This window comes from Dipodomys merriami, unplaced genomic scaffold (genome assembly GCF_024711535.1).
Source record: "Dipodomys merriami isolate MVZ:Mamm:240054 unplaced genomic scaffold, mDipMer1.0.p SCAF_10, whole genome shotgun sequence".
In the NCBI taxonomy this organism is placed as follows: Eukaryota; Metazoa; Chordata; class Mammalia; order Rodentia; family Heteromyidae; genus Dipodomys; species Dipodomys merriami.
This window is the reverse complement of record NW_027202271.1, coordinates 12,888,905-12,910,216: the sequence shown is the minus strand read 5'-3', so window position 1 is coordinate 12,910,216 and position 21,312 is coordinate 12,888,905. Positions and strand designations below refer to the sequence as shown.

At 46.1% G+C, this 21,312-nt stretch overlaps 1 protein-coding gene across 1 annotated transcript; it reads left to right on the top strand.

Moving 5' to 3' along the window:
- Positions 1 to 472: 472 nt before the first annotated feature.
- Positions 473 to 19,668, top strand: Ddx23 (DEAD-box helicase 23). Its single transcript, XM_070040140.1, has 18 exons — positions 473 to 562; positions 5,071 to 5,148; positions 5,655 to 5,863; positions 7,387 to 7,497; positions 11,681 to 11,774; positions 11,881 to 11,946; positions 12,486 to 12,624; positions 12,883 to 13,016; positions 13,175 to 13,287; positions 13,526 to 13,669; positions 13,761 to 13,986; positions 14,293 to 14,438; positions 15,383 to 15,560; positions 16,298 to 16,540; positions 16,933 to 17,084; positions 17,363 to 17,471; positions 18,183 to 18,357; positions 18,757 to 19,668. Exons 3-18 carry the CDS (start codon positions 5,655 to 5,657, stop codon positions 18,978 to 18,980), a joined length of 2,463 nt encoding a protein of 820 aa, XP_069896241.1. The 5' UTR covers positions 473 to 562; positions 5,071 to 5,148; the 3' UTR covers positions 18,981 to 19,668.
- The last annotated feature ends 1,644 nt before the right edge of the window (positions 19,669 to 21,312 follow it).

Below are 21,312 nucleotides of genomic sequence, written 5' to 3'. Positions count from 1 at the left end.
CTCTAGTTCCTCTAGCTGTAAAATGGGGCTAATAATCTATCTCACAGAATGTTTGTGAAAACAATTTTTGTTGCTGTTCTTGCAGTTGTAACTATTGTTATATAGTTCTGTATAATATATATTGTCTAATTATCTAAGGATGCCCTTAAACTCAGTTTCTGTCCCCTCTCCCGCTGCGCCCTCCGTTGTAAGCTACCTGGGACAGGGACAGTCCATTATGTGCAATTTCGTGAAGACCAGCAGATTACAGGAAGACAGAGTGCCTAGAAAACCATCTGCCGGAAAGCCCGCCCAGAGGAAAACTTTTTCTACCGCGGACTTCAACCTTCCTAAGAACCACACTACCCAGCAGACCCCAGGGCCCGGCTTGTCCCGCGCGCTATGCATTCTGGGATTGGTAGTTCTAAGTGTTTACAGTTGGCCTTCGCCGCACAACCTCAGGAACTCGTTTTCCCGACTTGCCGCGCGGCCAAGGTGCACCTCTGCGACCAGGAAGCGAGAAAGATGGCGACTGCTGGACGACGTTGAGGCCGCGTTAAGCGGTTCAGGCTCAAGGGTGGTGGTGAGTCCCGGGCGGTGGGGACGATTTCCACGATTTTGCAGAGGGGGCGAGTGTGGGGAGCATGGTTCTGTAGCCTCTGACTCCGGAACGAGGCAGGGAAGAACGCCCCTGAGTGGGGAGAGGCGCGAGCCCGAGGAGCTGTGGCGGGCTGGAGTGAAGGGGCGCGGGCGCGGGCCCCGGGGGAAATGTTTACGGCCAGGCACAGGCCAAGTCCCTGGATGATGTAAAGGGCCCAGACCTGGACCACTTCCAGTCTGACCTTACTCTTGTTTCGAGTAGCCCTTGCTCTAGCCACATTGGAACTCTATAGATTCTTCCCAGAACCAGCCCAAGCTTTCCCTTCTCTGTGCTTCCTGTTATTATTTATTTTCCCGGAAATTACTTTTCTTCCGTGTCCTCGATTACCACATCTTCCAATTCTCCCTCCCTGTTTGTGAAGTCCTGAGAACCGCTTTTCCTCTGTGGAGCCTTCCCTATTGCCCTGCTACACATGAAGAGAAACTGCTACTGAGTCTTCACCTTTGCTCCTGCTTTTTTTTTTTTTTCTTTTGTTCCCAAAGCTTCTTGTGGACAGGATTTCCTTTCATAGCTCCAACAGCCTTGCATCAATAAATACTTTATTAAATAGAAAGAATTTGCCTCTGCTCTGCAAGAACAGAGGAATTGAAGGCTGCTGGAAACCGTGGCGAGAGTCAGCATGGTTATCTAGATGAAAAGTCATTGCCCGGCGCCGGTGGCTCACGCCTGTAATCCTCATTACTCAGGAGGCTGAGATCTGAGGATCTCAGTTCAAAGCCAGCCGGGGCCAGAATGGCCGTGAGGACCCTTATCTCCAGTAAATCACTAGAAAACTGGAAGTGGCCTGTGGCTCAAGTGGTAGAGCGCTCGCCTTGAACTGAAGAGCTGAGGGACAGCGCCCAGGCTCAGAGTTCAAGTCCTACTAATGACAAAAAAATAAGTCATCTGTATTTACTTTTTTTTTTTTGCGGGGGTGGGGTGGAGGTGGTGGAAGGGGTTGGCAGTCCCAGAGACAGACCCAGAGAGACAGACAGACAGACAGACACACACACACACACAAGGAGACACCTAGAGAGACACCTGTGAGGCTCTTATCTCCAATACACTACTCAGAAAAAGATGGAAGTGGCTCTGTGGTTCAAGTGGTAGAATGCTAGTCCTGAGCACAAAGAGGTTCAGGGACAGCGACCAGGCACTGAGTTCAAGTCACAGGAAAGAAAAAAGTCTGTACATCTTCAGTGTAGAAAGAATTTTTTTTGGGGGGGGAAGGGGACATAATTTTGATCTGTGGTGAGTTGATCTGTAGCTGCAGATGGATATTGATGATAGTTGACTCTATTGTAATAGTATTCTTAGTGTTTTTATATTTTAAAACTATGTAGTTCTTCATAATGTAAAATTGGATCTCCTTGCACCCAGTTTAAAGCCCATTTTAGGGTTCCCATTGCAGTTAAGTTTAATTCACATGCCTTTGCCCTGGCCTGTAACATATTTTCTTTTCTTTTTGTCAGTTGTGAGGCTTGAACTCTGGGCCTGGGTGCTGTCCCTCAGATCTTTAGCTCAAGGCAAGTGCTCTATCACTTGAGCTACAGCACCACTTCTGGCTTTTTCTGTTTATGTAGTGCTGAGGAATTGAACCCAGGGTTTCATGCATGCAAAGCCAGCACTCTTGCCACAGAGCTACCTTCCCAGCCTTATTACATATTTTCATGATCTGACTCTTTCCTACCCTGTTGAATGCATATTTTGTCAGTTACCCTATGGGCAGTCTCATAAAACCACATACAAGTTCTGTTTTCTTTTTTTGTTCCAGTCCTTGGCTTGAACTTAGGGCCTGGGGAATGGCCCTGAATTCTTTTGCTCAAGACTAGCATTCTACTACTTTAGCCACAACTCCACCTCTGGCTTTTTAATGGTTAATTGAAGGTAAGGGTCTCATCCCAGGTTGGCATCCTCAGAGCTCTGCTTCCCAAATAGGTAGGGTCACAGGTGTGAGCCATTGGATCTTGACTCACAAGATTTTTTGTTTTGGCCAGTCCTGGGGCTTGAGCTCAGCCTGGGCACTGTCCCTGATCTCCTTTTGCTCAGGGCTAGAGCGCTACCACTTGAACTGCAGCTCTACTTCTAGCTTTTTCTGTGATTAATTAGAGATAAAGAGTTTCACAGAGGGCTGGGAAGTTGGCTCAGTGGTAGAGCGCTTGCCTTGCATGCCTGAGGCCCTGGGTTCGATTCCTCAGCACCACATAAGCAAAAAGAAGCCGAAAGTGGTGCTGTGACTCAAGTGGTACTAGCCTTGAGCTGAAGAGCTGAGGGACAGCGCCCAGGCCCAGAGTTCAGGCCCCATGACCAGACCCCCCCAAAAAAAGTTTCACAGACTTTCCTGCCTGGGCTGGCTTCGAACTTCAGTCCTCAGATCTCAGCCTTCTCAGTAGCTAGGATTACAGGCGTGAGCCACCAGCATCCAGCTAACAAATTCTTTTTTTAACTGCCAGACATGCTAAGTTAGTTCTTGCTCCAGTGTTTAGTACTCTGTCTGCTGTATTTAATATGTTATTTTCTCTGATCTTTGCATGGCTCTTTCTCTCACTTCACTTAAATCTCAGCTTAAATGTCAACTTAAGAATTCTTCCCTGAGCCAGCTGTCTCTTGTTTATGCCCCTCCCTATCATATCACTTTATTCTTTTTTGTCATGGGGCTTTTGAACTCTGGGCCTGGGCACTGTCCATGAGTTCTTTTTATTTTTTTTGTTGGGTCGTGGGTCTCGAACTCTGGGCCTAGGCACTGTCCCTAGCTCAAGGTGCGCATGTATACCCCTTGAGCCACAGCATCACTTCCGGTTTTCTGGTGGCTAATTTGAGATGAGAATCTCACTTACATCCCTGCCAACCCTGGCTTTGGACTGCAAACCTCAGCTCTCAGCCTCCTCAGTAGCTAGGATTACAGGCATGAGCCACTGGCGCCTGGCTATGCCTAAGTTCTTTTGCTCAAGGCTAGCACTCTACTACATTGCCACTTCCAGTTTTCTGGTGGTTAGTTGAAGAGTCTCACAGGGACTTTTCAGCCCCTGCTGGCTTCAAACCATGATCTTCATATCTCAGCCTTCAGAGTAGCTAGGGTAATTATACATGTGGAGCTATTCAGCTCAAAGCAAGTGCTCTACCACTGGAGCCACAGCGCCACTTCCAGTTTTAGGGTGGTTAACTAGAGATGAGAATCTCACGGAATTTCCTGCCCAGGCAGGCTTTGAACCTTGATCCTCAGATCTCAGCCTCCTTAGTATCTAGGATTACAGGTGTGAGCCACTGGCACCTGGCTTATTTTATTCTTTTTGTTAATATTCATACTATTTGAAATTCTTGGCTATACTAGAATTTAAGATTATGAATTCAGTTTGTTTATTATTGTATATCCTGTATACAAATAATTTCTGGCACCCGTAGGTGCTCAGTGAATATAGGATTTGAACAGGGCTTTGAGCTTATTAAGCTGGTGGTCTACCACTTGAGCCATGCCTCCAGCCTGCTTTTGTGTTATTTTGGATATAGAGTCTAGTGAACTTTGCTACCTGCACTGACTGAACTTTCATCCTCCAGATTTCAGCCTATGTAGCTAGTCTGACAGACATGATCTATTGGTGCCCTGCCATTCCATGCCCCCCCCCCCATTTTTTGGCCAGTCCTGGGGCTTGAACTCAGAGCCTGGGCACTGTCCCTAAGCCTCTCTGTACTCAAGGCTAGCACTCTACCACTTGAATTACAGCACCACTTCCAGCTTTTTCTGTGTATGTAGTACTGAGGAATTGAACCCAAAGCTTCAGGCATGCTAGAAAAGCACGCTACCGCTGAGCTATATTCTCAGCCCCTTGCCATTTTCTTAAGCACATTGGAAGAAGGATTAAAAGCCGAAGCACTTACCCAGGCACTGGTGGCTCATGCCTGTAATCTTAGCTACACAGGAGGCTGAGATAGGATCGCGGTTCAAAGCCAGCCCGGGCAGGAAAGTCTGTGAGACTCTTATCTCCAATAAACCACTAGTAAACCAGAAGTGGCGCTATGGCTCAAGCAGTGAGGGCTTGCCTTGAGCTGAAGCGCTGAGGGATAACACCCAAGCCCAGAGTTCAAACCCCATGACCCACAAAAAAAAAAAAAAAAAGCTGGAGCCCTGATTCCAATTGAACTATTTGGTGAAAAAAAAAAATTCTGAGAAATGTATCTCAAGTCATAAGGATGATGAGGATGGAGAACGTGGAGTATAGGCAGAAATCCTGGCTGAATTAGTTTCCTAGTCCAAGGAACCATTGACAGTATGGTAAGGTGTTCATTGTTGCCCAAGTAGGAAGGAACGAGATCAAACTTTTACTCAAACTCTTTATGAGACAAGGTAATATAGACCATCAAGACTGTGAAAATATAAGTAGGGAATGTGGGTCAAGAATTATTTAAATTTTGGTAAGTTTGTTGTTTAATGTTTTATTTTGAAATAATTCTAGATTTCCAGAAAGGCGTGAAAAAATGTGCATGGCGTCCTGTGTCCCCTTCATCAAGTTTCTCCCATTGCTTAACTAGAGGTACAGTTCTTTTAATCTGGGTAAAAGTATGTTTGTCCTTTTAAATTCACATTTTTTTGTGTGTGTGTTGATTATAATCCAAATTTCAAAGTTGAGCATTTTCTCTCTTGAGAGATAATGATTTCCTTTAGATGAGTTTATGTTGACTGGTCCTGACGGGCTAGCATATCTGATAGACTCCTAAGAAATGAACTCCTGGGCTGGAAATACGGCTTAGTGGTAGAGTGCTTGCCTTGCATGCACGAGGCCCTGGATTCAACTCCTCAGCACCTTATAAGCAGAAAAAGCCGAAGTGGCGCTGTGGCTCAAGTGGTAGAGTGCACTCTATCACTAAGCCACCTTTCCAGCCCAATAAGTTCTCTTTAAAAAAAAATTATTATCTTAAAGGTGATATACAAAGGGGTTACAGTTATATAAGTTAAGTTATAGTTTATATAAGATAAAGAGTGCATTTCATTTTGGATAGTGTCACCCCCTGCCCTCAGTAATAAGTACTATTACAATAGATGGCAGGAGAGCTGGCTGACAAAAAGGACCGAGATGCATCACCCTCCAAAGAGGAAAGGAAGCGATCGCGTACTCCTGACAGAGAGCGGGATAGGGACAGGGACCGGAAGTCTTCCCCATCTAAAGATAGGAAGCGGCATCGTTCAAGGGATAGACGTCGAGGAGGTAGCCGTTCCCGTTCCCGGTCTCGTTCCAAGTCTACAGAAAGGTAAAGTGATTGTGTATATCGCTTGCATGAGAAGGGAAAGCACAGTTCAAACTCTTTCTTTCTTTCTTTCTTTCTTTTTTTGGGTCCGGTCATGGGCCTGAACTCTGGGCCTGGGTGCTGTTCCTCAGCTCTTCAGCTCAAGGCTAGCGCTCTACCACTTGAGCCATAGTACTACTTCTGGCTTTTTCTTTTTGCTTATGTGGTGCTGAGGAATCCATCCCAGGGCCTCATGCATGCAAGGCAAGCGCTCTACCACTGAGCCACCTTCCCAGCCTCCCAAACTCTTATGTGTGCTTTTCATACGTGAATCTACCCCTGTCCCAGTGCAACCTGTAAGAAGTATTTGCAGTTTGATTTAGGGACCCAGACTTTCTTTCTTGAGAGATACAGTCTCTCTATGTAGCCCAGGCCAGTATCAAACTTTAAATCCTCCTGTCTTACCCTGTCAATTGCAGGGATTATAGTCTTACACCACCAAGTCTTGCTTAATGACCTAGTTCTTAAGTTTAGAGGGAACTTGTATGTTCAAGGTTCAGATAATAAAGATAGTTCAGCTATTTACATAGTCCATGGTCTGTTACTTCAGTACTTAGCAGTACATATCTCATCTGTGTGATCTTAGAATTCCTTGTTATTTCCCTGGAAAATATGTTCTCCGATTTGTAAAACATTACTTCAGGGAGAAAAGAACAGGGCTGCAGAGAAAGTAACATACTCAGTAAGTAACAGTTTATCTCTTTCTCTGTCTTGTTTTTTTTTTTTGGCGGTCGTGGGGCTTGAACTCTGGGCTTGGGCGCTGTCCCTGCGCTCTTCAGCTCAAGGCCAGCTCAAGGCAAGCGCTCTACTGCTTGAGCAGCAGCGCCACTTCCGGTTTTCTAATGGTTTATTGGAGATAAGAGTCTCATGGACTTTCCTGCCCAGGCTGGCTTTGAACTGAGATCCTCCAATCTCAGCCTCCTCAGTAGCTAGGATTACAGGCGTGAGCCACCAGCGCCTGGCTTTTTCTTTTTTTTCTTTTTTTTTTTTTGCCAGTAGTGGGACTTAGCTTGCTTGCTCAGCTGGTACCCTACCACTTGGGCCATGCTTCTAGTTTTACTTTTCCTGGATGTTTTTTTTTTTTGTTTTTTTTTGTTTTTGTCGGTCGTGGGGCTTGAACTCTGGGCCTGGGCGCTGTCCCTCAGCTCTTCAGCTCAAAGCGAGCACTCTACCACTTGAGCTACAGCGCCACTTCCGGTTTTCTGGTGGTTTTATTGGAGATAGGAGTCTCACGGTCTCCCCTGCCCGGGCTGGCTTTGAACCGCGATCCTCAGATCTCAGCCTCCTGAGTAGCTAGGATTACAGGCGTGAGCCACCAGCGCCCGGCCCTCCTGGATGTTTTTTGAAGATGGGGATTTGTGGACTTTTGTTTGAGTTGGCTTCAAACATCAGTCCTCCAGATCTCAGCCTCTCAAGTAGCTAGGATTGTAGGCCTAAGCTACTGGTGCTCAGCTCCTAAGTAATTACTTCAATTTACTGTCTTGTAGAGATCGGAGGCACAAAGAACGTGAACGAGATAAAGAACGGGATCGGAATAAGAAGGACAGAGACCGAGACAAAGATGGACATAGACGGGACAAGGACCGGAAGCGATCCAGGTATTTGAAGAATGAGAGTGGGGGGCTGGGAAGGTGACTCAGTGGTAGAGTGCCTGCTTAGCATGCATGAAGCCCTGGGTTCCATTCCTCAGCACCACCTACACAGAAAAAGCCAGAAGTGGCTCTATGGCTCAAGTGACAGAGTGCTAGCCTTGAGCAAAAAAAGCTTAGGGACAGTGCCCAGGCCCTGAGTTCAAGACCCAAGACTGGCAAAAAAAAAGAAAAAAGAATGAGAGAGTTTTGGAGGATGCTCCCATTTCTGGATCAGCTAACTTAGCTTCATAGGAAAATTAATTTCTCTTGGTATGTCTTACAGGCACTTAATGTATAACTGTCTTCCTTAGCATGTCTTTTCTTTGTTTTTTCTGTGCTGGTATCAGGGCTTGAACTCAGGACTTTATTTCATGTTACTGCTCAGCTTTTTTTTCCCTCACAACTGGTGTTCTACTACTTGAGCCATTCCTCTAGTGATGTATTTTGCTAAGTTAATTGGAGATAGAGTCTGCCCATGTTGACTTTGAACCCTCCTTGATCCTCAGCTCTGAGCCTCCTAAATAGCTAGAATTATGGGCATGCAAGCCACCAGAACCTGGTACTTGTCTTCTTAAGATAAAGCATAATGATTAGTAAAGTAACAAAATAACTAGTAACAAACTATCTGTTCATATATTAGTTGTACAAGGGTGTTTTATTGTAGCATTTCCCAATCAACCTCACCTTCTCCCACTTGGTGTGTGTGTGTGTGTGTGTGTGTGTGTGTGTGTGTGTGTGTGTGTGTGTGTGTGTGTGTGTGTGTGTGTGTGTGTGTGTGTGTGTGTGTGTGTGTGTGTGTGTGTGTGTGTGTGTGTGTGTGTGTGTGTGTGTGTACACTAGAATTTAACTTGAACTAAAGGTTTCTTGATTGTTCAGCTGGTGCTCTACCACTTGAATGATGCCTTCAGCCTGACTCTTTGCTTTTTTGGTCGTGGGGCCTGAACTCTAGGGCTGGCTGCTGTCCCTCAGATGCTCAAGGCTAGCACTCTACCACTTGAGCCATAGCTCCACTTCTGGCTTTTTTTTCTGCTTATGTGGTGCTGAGGAATGGAACCCAGGGCCTCATGCATGTAAGGCAAGCATTCTACCTACTAGTAAGCCACCTTTCCAGCCCTGGACTTTAGTTTTTTTTTTTTTTTTCTTTGCCAAGATGACTTCAACTCTGATGGATTTTGACTTCCTGAGCAGCTAGGATTACAGATGTGAGCCACTGGCAACTGGCTCCCTTCTGCCTTCTTCAAGTCTTACTCTGTTTTCATTTGTACATATAAAGTACTACTGACCATGTTCACCCTCATTGATCCTTGAAGAGCCTGCTTTACTCATCTTTTTTTTTTTTTTAGTGTTTAGTATTTCACCGTGGTATTTTGCACATGCATATATTTTAATCATAATGATCCTTTCTATTGCTTTATCTTTTACTGATTTCCATCCCTGTTTTGTTTAACAGCTTCCACTTGAGTTTTCTTTTTGACGCAGAGAATATTTTTGTTTGCTTTAAGAAGAAGAATGTAGTCGGGTGCTGGTGGCTCACACCTGTAATCCTAGCTACTCAGGAGGCTGAGATCTGAGAATCGCGGTTCAAAGTCAGCCCGGGCAGGAAAGACCATGAGACTCCTATCTCCAATAAACCACTAGAAAACCGGAAGTGGCACTGTAGCTCAAGTGGTAGAGCGCTCGCCTTGAGCTGAAGAGCTGAGGGACAGCACCCAGGCCCAGAGTTCAAGTCCCATGACCGACAAAAAAAAAAAGAAGAAGAATGTAGTTTTCTTTGTATAGCAAAGAGAGGTATAGAGGCAGTTAGAATAATCTGTACTAAAACTTAAGGTAGGGCTGGGAAGGTGGCTCAGTGGTAGAGTGCTTGTCTTACATGCATGAGGCCCTGGGTTTTGATTCCTCAGCACCACATAAGCAGAAAAAGCTGCAAGTGGCACTGTGGCTCAAGAATTCTAACTTTGAGCTGAAGAGCTGAGGGACAGCTCCCAGGCCCAGAGTTCAGGCCCCATAATTGGGGGGGGGGGGAACAAAACTTAAGGTAGTGAGATTTTTTTATGCTGTCTTCATACATAGATGCAATGTATTTCAATGCTATTAACATTCCATCATTTGCAGCTTGTTCTTGGACCTTAGAAATTAATTTGACTTTTTATTTTGGCAGTGCCAGGGGCTTACACGTGTTAATCAAGTGCTCTGCTGCTGAGCTGCATCTCCAGCCTAGAAATTAATTTGGAAAAATTACCAGTCTACAAGACATATGATAGCTTCATTATATCATTCAGTTTCTTTCCAGGGTATACAGCATGTAGTTATTTAATGAGCTTAATGCCCAGTATCTTAATCTCTTCCCTATGAAAACTTCTATGAAATTCTTACCAGGTTCTGAATGGGTAGGTTAGAAGTCAAGGCAAGTGCAGAATGCTCATAACAGAACCTCAGTAGGATTCTTTGAGACTGCTCATAGATTAAGCATATTGCAGGCATGGGAAAAGGATTACTGTACTGGTAGAAAGAACTGATGATGAGAGGAATAAATAATACTATCTCTTTGGCCTGGGGGCTGGGGGTACCCCAATGACCTAGGCACAATCCATTGAATATTATAAAATTAAGGATTTTTGTTTTTCAGTGCACAGACTGCTATTTGAAAATTTTTTTTGTCAGTTGTGGGGCTTGAACTCAGGGCCTGAACACTGTCCCTCAGGGTAGTGCTCTCCCATTTGAGCCACAGTGCCACTCCAGTTTTTTTTTTTTTTTTTTTGGTCCGGTCGTGGGGCCTGAACTCTGGGCCTGGGTGCTGTCCCTCAGCTCTTCAGCTCAAGGCTAGCACTCTACCACTTGAGCCACAGCGCCACTTCCGGCTTTTTTCTTTTTGCTTATGTGGTGCTGAGGAATCGAACCCAGGGCCTCAGGCATGCAAGGCAAGCGCTCTACCACTGAGCCAACTTCCCAGCTGCCACTCCAGTTTTTGAGTGGTTAATTGGAGATAAGAGTCTCAAGGAAGCCTGGAGCACTTGGCTCACACCTTTAATCCTAGCTATTCAGGAGGCTGAGATCTGAGGATCGTGGTTCAAAATCAGCCTGGGCAGGAAAGTCCGTGAGACTCTTTATCTCCAATTAACGACCAGAAAACCGGATGTGACACTTGTTCAAGTGGTAGGGTGCTCACCTTGAGCTAAGAGCTAAGAAACAGTGCCCATGCCCAGAGTTCAAGTCCCATGACCGAGAAAACAAACAAACAGGAGTCTCATGGGGACTATTTTGCCTGTGCTGGCTTTGAACCATGATCCTCAGATCTCAGCCTCCTGAGTAGCTAGGATTATAGAGACTGGTGCCTGGCTGACTTTTTTTTTTTTTTTTTTTTTTTTAATCTTTTTGGTTTGTTTGTTTCTTTTGCCCATCCTGGGGCTTAAACTCTGGGCCTAGGTGCTGTCCCTGAACTTTTTGCTCAAGACTAGGCTCTACCACAGTTCTACTTCAAGTGTTTTAATTTTTTCTTTTAAAACACCAGTCCTGAGGCTTGAATTCATGGCCTGAGCACTATCCCTGAGCCTCTGTGCTCAAGGCTGGCACTCTACCACTTGAGCCAAAGCCCAGCTTCCAGCTTTTTCTGAGTAGTTTATCAGAGGTAAGAGTCTCATGGACTTTTCTGCCTGAGCTGTATTTGAACTGTGATCCTCAGATCTCAACCTCCTGAGTAGCTAGGATTACTGGCATGAGCCACTGGCACCTGGTTACTTTTCACATTTTAGTGCTTAATTGGAGATAAGAATCATAAGGACTTTCCTTCTCTGGGCTAGCTTTGAACTGTGATACTCAGATCTCAGACTCCTGAGTAGTTAGGATTGCTGGTGTGAGCTACTGGTTACCCAGCTTGAAAATTTCAATGTTTGTAGTGAAGGCTCCTTCCCAGAAGAGGATGGTTGTTATTCAGAAAAAGAGGTCCAAGTAAAATGGGGCCAAGATGGGCCATAATTAGTTTTCTGAGTAGGCAGAAGGCTTAGAGACTTCAGGACTTGCATGATGGATTACCATGGGCCAGTCTTACTGAGTCATAGGAAAACTTCCATCCTCTTTAGGGGGCTCAGCCTGAACCTTTTCCAGGACTGGGGTAAGACAATGAGAAGGACCTTTCTGTTATTTTTCCCTAAAGCTTATCTCCTGGTCGAGGAAAAGATTTTAAATCTCGGAAGGACAGAGACTCTAAGAAGGATGAAGAGGATGAACATGGTGATAAAAAGCCTAAGGTAAAGAATAGGATTTTTTTCCCCCCCATCTTCTTCAGCTTGAATCCTGCTTTGTTGATATACAGGGAGAGAATCTCTATGAACTGAATTCCTATGTTGTCTTCAGGCCCAGCCACTATCCTTGGAGGAACTGCTGGCCAAGAAAAAGGCTGAGGAAGAAGCTGAGGCTAAGGTAAGAACTTGGTGGTCTGAGTTAGTGGGCTCTGGCTTCCATAACAAAATAACCATAAACTGGAGGGTCTCAGCTACAGAAATTTATTTTCTTATAGCTCTGGAAGTTAAAGTCCAAAATCAAGATATCCCTAGGGTTATTTCTTTTCAGGGGCTTGGCCTGGCTCATAGATACCTTTTTACTCTCTTAACATCATCTTTTTGGGTTTTCTTGCATCTCTGTGTGTCCAGATTTCTTACAAAGACTTCATTTATATCAGCCTCAAATGAGACTAAATGATTAAGCCTAAATAGGCTTATTTTTATAAAGGCCCTGCCTCCAAGTACAGTCACATCTTGAAGTAGTAGGGATTAGGAAATATGGGAGTGGGGACATCATGTAACCCAGTTCTAGGCCTGCTATTTGTGTTTTTCTCAACAGGTTTAATGCCTGAGAAAATGTTTTTCTATATTTCTGTGGCTCCCTGTGGTCTCTCTAGCAGTGATGTCATTGTTCCCGGCTCTCATACCCTTTGTTAACAATTCCCATCTGTTTTATAGCCCAAGTTCCTCTCCAAAGCAGAGCGGGAAGCTGAAGCTCTAAAGCGGCGACAGCAGGAGGTAGAGGAGCGGCAGAGGATGCTGGAGGAAGAGAGGAAGAAAAGGAAACAGTTCCAAGACTTGGGCAGGAAGATGCTTGGTTCGTCTTTTTTACCGTGTGTCAAAGAAGTGGGATAGAATTATAGTGTCACTTTTAGAGAAAGAGAAAGCTGCTTACCCCACAATTGGGACAAGGGAAGGGGGGTGGAAGTGTATGAGAAAAACATGTTAGATCTCCCCATTATCATAAATCTACCTCTGTGTTTTTCACTGGGCCCTATTGTCTGGGTTTCCCTCTGTTGCTTTTCCTTTTTCTTCTCTTGAGCTCTTCTGCACCTTTTCTTTGTTTGATCTGCAGAAGATCCTCAGGAGCGGGAGCGTCGGGAACGCAGGGAGAGGATGGAGCGGGAGACCAATGGAAATGAGGATGAGGAAGGGCGGCAGAAGATCCGTGAAGAGAAGGATAAGAGCAAGGAACTGCATGCCATTAAGGTGCAGGCCTTGGCTCCATCTTATCCCTGTTTCTACCACTCTACTTCCCCTCCCCCATCCCCCTACACAAAAGAAGCTCCAGTATTTGGCCATTCTGACCTCTGCATGTGAGATCTTGGCTTAAAGGTTCATGGGCTTTGTGCTTTCTTCCTGGTCAGGAACGTTACCTGGGTGGCATCAAAAAGCGGCGCCGAACGAGGCATCTCAATGACCGCAAGTTTGTCTTTGAGTGGGATGCATCTGAGGATACTTCCATCGACTATAATCCCTTGTGAGTGGCTCTTGGCCTGCAGGCTGGGGCTTTGACACTAAGCAGGCCTAGGCGGCGTTAGTGACCACAGAATAGGAAAAGTAAAGTTAGCTGGGATGGGGAAATTAGTAAACTAGTATTCAACCAGCTCTAAGAAAACAGAAAGATGTTGGCCAGGGAGGAGAACTGATATGTTGGCTGTCTGCCTTTCCCTCCTGCTGTTGTAACTACATCTTTTCCTCCTCTGACTCAATCTCAGGTACAAGGAACGGCACCAGGTGCAGTTGTTAGGGCGAGGCTTCATTGCTGGCATTGACCTAAAGCAACAGAAACGAGAGCAGTCACGTTTCTATGGAGACCTAATGGAGAAGAGGAGAACCCTGGAAGAAAAGGAGCAAGAAGAGTGAGTCATTGGGCTAGGGCTGGTTGGGCAGGGCACAGAGTCTCTACCAGAAGATCCTGATTCTGTTTGATTCTGGTATCTATTGCTCCAGAGCAAGACTCCGTAAGCTTCGTAAGAAGGAAGCCAAGCAGCGCTGGGATGATCGCCATTGGTCCCAGAAGAAGTTAGATGAGATGACCGACAGGGATTGGAGGATCTTCCGTGAGGACTATAGCATCACCACCAAAGGTGGGAAGATTCCCAATCCCATCCGATCCTGGAAAGACTCTTCTCTGCCCCCACACATCCTGGAGGTCATCGATAAGTGTGGCTACAAGGTAAGGAAAGGGAGATTGACTCTAGAGAGCTGTCCATTCCTACATTCAAGTTTAGGAATACACAACCTTGTTCTTTGACGACTGTTTGGTACCTTCTCTGTCCATGAGCATCCAGCTGACCATGCGATTGCTTTCTGGTGGAAGTCTTGGCTTGTAGGAATGGTGTTCCTTTTTGGGCCTCCTTTCCTGTGAACTACTCTTGGTGTCCTCTGAAGTACATCCCACTGGCATATATGCCCACGGTAGTAGTAGCCCAGGTGGTGTAATCCTCTCTTTATCCATTACCCTTTTTCTTGATTACCATAGGAACCAACACCTATCCAGCGTCAGGCGATTCCCATTGGTCTACAGAATCGTGACATCATCGGTGTGGCTGAGACTGGCAGTGGCAAGACAGCAGCCTTCCTTATTCCATTGCTGGTCTGGATCACCACGCTCCCCAAAATTGACAGGTGGAGTCAGCTGGCATTAGTTGGGGTGGGCTTGGTTGGGTAGGAAAGATAAACAATAGCCAATGAATGTTTAGTGGGCTTTTGAGGTTTTTTTATGTTTTGTTTTTGATGCTAGTGATAGACAAGTATTCTACTCCTGAGGCTCATTTTTATTTTTAAGATTGTCATCAAAAGTTCCCTTCTTAACCGGGAGCCAGTGGCTCAAGCCTGTAATCCTGGCTACTCAGGAGGCTGAGATCTGAGGATCATGGTTCAAATCCAGCCCGGGCAGTAAAGTCTGTAAGACTAATCTCCAAAATAACCACCAGAAAACCAGAAGTGGCACTGTGGCTCAAGTGGTAGAGTGCTAATCTTGAACTGAAGAGCTGAGGGACAGTGCCCAGGTCCATGGTGCAAGTCCCACAACTGACAAAAAAAAAAAAAAAGTTCCCTTCTTTATTCTGTGTTGGATATTGTGGAATAATCGGATCATGAGAGTGAGATTCATACTGATTCTCAAACACCATTCCTTACAAATTTTATCTGGGAGTCTCTGATTTTTTTTTGTTTTTACTTTATTTTTGATGCCAGTTTGGCTTGAGTGCAGGGCCTAGGTGCTACCCCTGAGTTTTTTTTTCCCATGGCTAGCACTCTGCCATTTGAGTCACAGCTCCACTTCTGGCTTTTTTTGCTGGTTAATTGGAGGTGAGTCTCATGGACTTTCCTGCCTGGGCTGGCTTTGGAGCACAATCCTCAGATTTCAGTCTCCTGAATAGCTAGAATTACAGGCCTGAGCCACTAGTACCTAGCCAGTGCCTGATTTTTATGTGGGATCACTACAGCCTTCTCCCACCAGCCTGTCTATTCTCATAGCTACCCTAAGAGTGTCCTTTGTCTTGCTCCTGTTTGTGGTTAAATTAGAAAGCTCATGAAGCTATGGAATAAGAATACTCCATTTACCACAGGATCGAAGAGTCAGATCAGGGCCCTTATGCCATCATCCTGGCTCCCACCCGTGAGCTGGCTCAGCAGATTGAGGAAGAGACCATCAAGTTTGGGAAGCCACTAGGCATCCGCACTGTGGCTGTCATTGGTGGCATCTCCAGAGAAGACCAAGGCTTCAGACTCCGAATGGGTTGTGAGGTTTGTTTCCCTAGCCAGCAGCCACCTGATGTTGGGAGAGTCTGTGTATTGGGGATTTGTTTCAAGTTTCTAGTCTGGATATGCAGTAAAATGAAGAAAGGGCTAGGTTTTGTATATTAATCATTGAGACTATGTACTAAGGATAATATTATATATTGTCCATGTATGTGCACACATATTCACATGCTCATTTTCTCATTCTCTCTATAAGAGTAGGAAGCCGTATTACCATTTTAAATGAAGTTGATGCTTGGGATAATAACTTGCCTGAAATCCCACTCTGCTGGCAATGGGCCATATGGGAGAAGGAACGGTTCCTATGCAAAGCCTGTGCTTCTATTATTCTCCCAGATCATGTCATTGACTTTATGTTACCTTCTTCCAAAGACAGATGAACAGATCCTTCTAGAAGTCTTCTGTAGGAATAAAGTCTTGTGTAGACTGCAGTGTCATTCCTTTATGCAGTCTCTTCCATAGTATTTCTTAGTTTTCCTTCCAAGAAAGTTCCTTCTGTCCTTGCTTCCTGCTGAACCCCTAGATATTCTGCAGAAACCCCATTTATTCCTAAAAAAGAACAATCTAAGGCAGCAACAAGTGATTTCATGTCAGTTCTCATGAGCTTTTACTACCAAACCTAACTGGAAGTTGGGGTCCAAGTTCCTTAGCATTGAGTTCTGTTGCCTGTGGCTCACAGCAGAGAAAGGAAAGGAGTGCCATATGATTACACTGTTTCCCAGATTGTGATCGCCACCCCGGGACGTCTCATTGATGTGCTGGAGAATCGCTACCTGGTGCTGAGCCGCTGTACCTATGTGGTTCTGGATGAAGCGGACAGGATGATTGACATGGGCTTTGAGCCAGATGTCCAGAAGATTCTGGAGCACATGCCTGTCAGCAACCAGAAGCCAGACACAGATGAGGCTGAGGACCCTGAGAAAATGTTGGCCAACTTTGAGTCAGGAAAACATAAGTATCGCCAAGTAAGTTTCCTTCCTTACTTGGGTTTAGGGAACATTGGGCAAGTTTCTAAACCTACTCTCAGTCCCGTCCTGCTTAGGATAGACCTGGATATATGTTTCCAGAATAATGAGGTGTGCCTAGGTGCAGCCCTCTGATATTCTAGTGTGGGACCATTTAGCACCACGGGTGCTAACAAATGCTTTTCGCCCTTCCTGACATCCTATGTAATGTGCCTTGGTGAACAGGTAGTGAGGAAAGATGGGAAGGTAGAAAACAGTAGTTCCTAACATGACAGCTATCAGACTTCCTGCAAGACTTGTAGGTTCTTTAACCTGGGCTTCCCCACCTGGGTGACAGTGGGCTATGTGGTTATATCTGTCTGGGCCCAAGGCTGACCCTCCTGTTTCCATAGACAGTCATGTTCACAGCCACCATGCCCCCAGCAGTGGAGCGTCTAGCCAGGAGCTATCTTCGACGACCCGCCGTGGTATACATCGGCTCTGCAGGCAAGCCCCATGAACGTGTGGAACAGAAGGTCTTCCTCATGTCAGAGTCAGAAAAGAGGTACTGGCACAGCTGAGTTTTTATAGAAGTACTGGGATTTGAACCCAGGGCCTGTGCTTGTGCTTCTTGCTCCTCCCCTCCCCCCGCCCCCCCCCCCCCCCCCCCCCGTTATGTCTGGCATTTAAACCATACCACCAGTCTGGGGGTGATTACTTGATTGCTCTGCTGTAAAGAGCTTCAGTTTTCTTCTTCAGCATGTCACAGCATTGAAGCCCCTGGCATTGGTGTCAAAGCTGGAGTAGGAGGTACTCTACATCTTATTTTTCTCTTCTTTCCAGGAAAAAGCTGCTGGCCATCTTGGAACAAGGCTTTGATCCACCCATCATCATTTTTGTCAACCAGAAGAAGGGTTGTGATGTGTTGGCCAAGTCCCTGGAGAAGATGGGGGTATGTTTGGTGGAGATTCTGGTCTCAGTAGTATTACTTTCTGAAGATGCTTCCTGGGCATCTACTTTCAATTCTCACCTGTTCCCTTTCAGTACCAGCAAGTCAGGGCCAAAGGGAAAAGGGTGGTTTGAGAGGCTAAGGAAAATTGATGCTCACACTCCCTTCTATCCAGCTATGCAGTCAAACTGTGTGTGGGGGGGCGGGGGGGGGGGTGCCACTAAGGGGAAGCTTTTGAGACAAATCCAGGCAGGATCTGAGGGTATGGGCTAGAGGAGGTAAACCTGTTTGTGTTTGTGTGTATATTTGAGAGAGGGGATGGTGGGGTCAGGAGGGAATATGTTGATAATTAGTGTCCTACTAGTGCTTCAGAGGAATAGGTGTCTTCATCATTCAACTCTTTGGTTTTCTTAGTGTTTGATCTTTGTTTTTCATCCTAATCGCTCCCTGTTTTCTGTTTCTGTCTGATTCTACACCTACCAGACTGATGTACTTTTAACCTTAACTCTGTCTGTCCTTGACCCCACCTTCTTCTCTCCCATCCCTTGCTTCAGCTTACCTGCACTCCCGCTCTTTCATTTGCACTCATTCTTTCTCTTGCCTTCTTGCCTTTCTCTAACCTATTTCCCTCCCCAACCCTTCCTCCATATCCACATTTCCTCTCTTCTGTGTTGGCCTGTGATCCCATTGCTCTCTTCACCATTCTTCCAACAGTACAATGCTTGTACCCTGCATGGTGGAAAAGGCCAGGAACAGCGAGAGTTTGCACTGTCCAACCTCAAGGCTGGGGCCAAGGATATTTTGGTGGCTACAGATGTGGCTGGTCGTGGTATTGATATCCAAGATGTATCTATGGTTGTCAACTATGACATGGCCAAAAATATTGAAGGTAAGTGCAGGGGAAGTCAGTTTCAATCCAGGGTGAAAAGAGACTCCTTACCTCCTCCCACTCAGACTGGAGTGCTGCACCAAGAGTGCATAGCTGTCATCTCTGGATGCATGTCCCGACCTGAAGCACTCCTAACTTTCAGCTCCACTGCATTTATTCTCCCACCATATGGGGTGGCACTCTGTCTGCAGAGGTGTGGAGAAAATGGAGCTAGGAGACACTTACAGTTAGTAGGAAAGTGGGGAGGGCAGGCAGCCAGCAGTGGAAACTTTTGTGACAGATGCATTTCCTGCCTGTGGAGGTATGGTAGGAGGAAGATGCCTGTATGGGTGGACACATTAGACGGTAGTTACCAGGGTATCTGGTCTGGTCTCGAGTGATGTTACTCCTGCTCCCTAGATTATATCCACCGCATTGGCCGCACTGGACGAGCAGGCAAGAGTGGGGTGGCCATCACCTTCCTTACCAAGGAGGACTCAGCTGTGTTCTACGAACTGAAGCAAGCCATCCTGGAGAGCCCAGTGTCTTCTTGCCCCCCAGAGCTAGCCAACCACCCTGATGCCCAGCATAAACCGGGCACCATCCTCACCAAGAAGCGCCGGGAAGAGACCATCTTTGCTTGACATAGAACTCTTCTATTGGGTTTATGGGCATGCTCTGAGGCTGCCTGGGGCCTGTTCTTCAGGATCTTCTCACCCCTTTCCAAGGCTATGGGAGTGAAGGAAACAGACTCCCTGGCCTAGACTCTTACTCAGGTCTAGAGGCCTGAACGTGAGGCTGCAAAAGGACAGGAAGTTCTGAAGGCAAGGAGAGCCAGTTTATCAAATTTTGGCTCATTTTTGCTTTTTCTAGGGACCTTGGAATGGTACTGGGCCATTAACTCTTGCCTGCAGGTTATGGGGTAGCCGGTTGACACTATGCCTCCTCCCCCCACTCCTACCCCCAAGGCCTGGCCACAAAACTGATGCATAACCATGTACAGAGAGCAGGAACCTCATTGCTGGAGATGACCAGGACATCCAGCACCAGGAAGATTGTGGACTTGGACTCTGTCTTTTTGACAGCTGTTTTCCCATTTGGAGTATAAAACAATTTGAGAGCTTTTAGAACTGTGCACGTGCCAAGGGGTGCTGTGCACTCTAGGCATCCCTCCCTCAAGGGATTTTTTTTTCTTTTTTTTTTTTTTTTTTTAGTAGATTCGGGGACAGTGAACTGGCTGTGTCCATCTTTAAGTCACTGAGTGAAATTTTGGTTTTCTATTCTCTGAAAAGATAAGTTTGTATGTTCTGAGAATAAATACATGAACATTAAGGTTGTATCTAGTTCTAGCTGAACTCACCTTCCAGGTTCTCCCAGGCACCACAGAGAACAGGAGGGGACAGTGTTGGGCATGGTGGGTTAGCTGGGAAAATGAGTTACATTGTGAGGAAAGTTTAAAGCTAGGCACTAGTGGCTCATGCCTGTACTACCTACTCAGGAGGCTGAGATCTGAGGATTGGGGTTTAAGCCAGATTGGGCAGTAAAGTACATGAGACTCTTACCTCCAATTAACCAGCAGAAAACTGGAAGTGGCACGGTGGCTCAAAGTGGTAGAGTCCTAGCCTTGAGCAAAAGAGCTTAGGGACAGTGTCTAGGCCCTGAGTTCAAGCCTCATAACAGACAAAAAAAAAAAAATGGTTTAGGGTCTGTTTTTTTTTTTTTCTTTTGTGTCAGTCGTGGGGCCTGAACTCTGTGCCTGGGCGCTGTCCCTCAGCTCTTCAGCTCAAGGCTAGCACTCTACCACTTGAGCCACAGCGCCACTTCTGGCTTTTTTCTTTTTGCTTATGTGGTACTGAGGAATCGAACCCAGGGCCTCATGCATGCAAGGCAAGCGCTGTACCACTGAGCCACCTTCCCAGCCCCTAGGGTCTCAGTTAATAGTCTTAAATCTGTAGTTGGCACCTGAGGGGAGGTGGCAAAGCATGGCAACAGAATTGTAATTTCTCCCCTGTTCTCACCTCATGTAATTTATGGCTCTGGCCTGGATACCTAGGAAAGCTTTGTATAGAATAAGAAAGGGACCAGATGCTGGTGGCTCATGACTGTAATCCTAGCTACTCGGGAAGCTGAGATCTGAGGATCTCAGTTCCCAGCCAGCCTGGGCAATTAAACTATGAGACTATTAATCAGCAAAAAGAGAACTAAAGTGTGGCTCAAGTGGTAGAGCACCAGCTTGTTCTTGCCAAGTGAGAGCAAGAGGGCCTGAGTTCAAGCCCCATTATTGGTACACACACGCACACACACACACACAGGATAAAAAAGGACAGCAGATGTGAATTTGGGCAGTTGAGTTCAAGTGAGAGCAAGAGGGCCTGAGTTCAAGCCCCATTATTGGTACACACACACACACACACACACACACACACACACACACACACACACACACACACACACACACACACACACACACACACACACACACACACAGGATAGGAAAGGACAGCAGATGTGAATTTGGGCAGTTGAGTCACAGAACTCTTACCCTGTCACCCATGTGCCTGACACCTGGTCTCAGTACTGTTGGCTCCCCAAATGTTGAGTTATTGATGGGAAAGGATGATGAGCAGAGCCCAGCTGAGTTATGTTGTAATGAGAGGATCACAGACCCTGGTTCTACCCCCAACACACACCCCTCCTAACTTTCATGGTCAGAGCTAGACAAGAATGTCATTCAGTATTGTAAGCACCTTGAAAGCACCTTAAAGCTGAAGACGGACGATGGAAAACAGACTAAGCTGCTTTCTCACCAATGAGAACAAGTGTCTTCTATGCTGCCAAATTTCTCCTGACACCAGGGCAAGAAGGAGTTAGGCTGTCTAGAAGTATAGTGACTCTCATAGCTTTGCCCTTTTCCCTTTCCCACTCCATGTGTCATTGGAGAGGGGCCAAAATACTTTGCCTCTACCAGAGTTAGAC

Bases quoted from the DNA above. Each gene is read 5' to 3' on its own strand.
- Ddx23 (XM_070040140.1), top strand. From the start codon at position 5,655: ATGGCAGGAGAGCTGGCTGACAAAAAGGACCGAGATGCATCACCCTCC. The intron at 13,017-13,174 runs GTGCAGGCCTTG...CTTCCTGGTCAG, and splicing joins AGGAACTGCATGCCATTAAG to GAACGTTACCTGGGTGGCAT. The intron at 17,085-17,362 runs GTACTGGCACAG...TCTTCTTTCCAG, and splicing joins ATGTCAGAGTCAGAAAAGAG to GAAAAAGCTGCTGGCCATCT.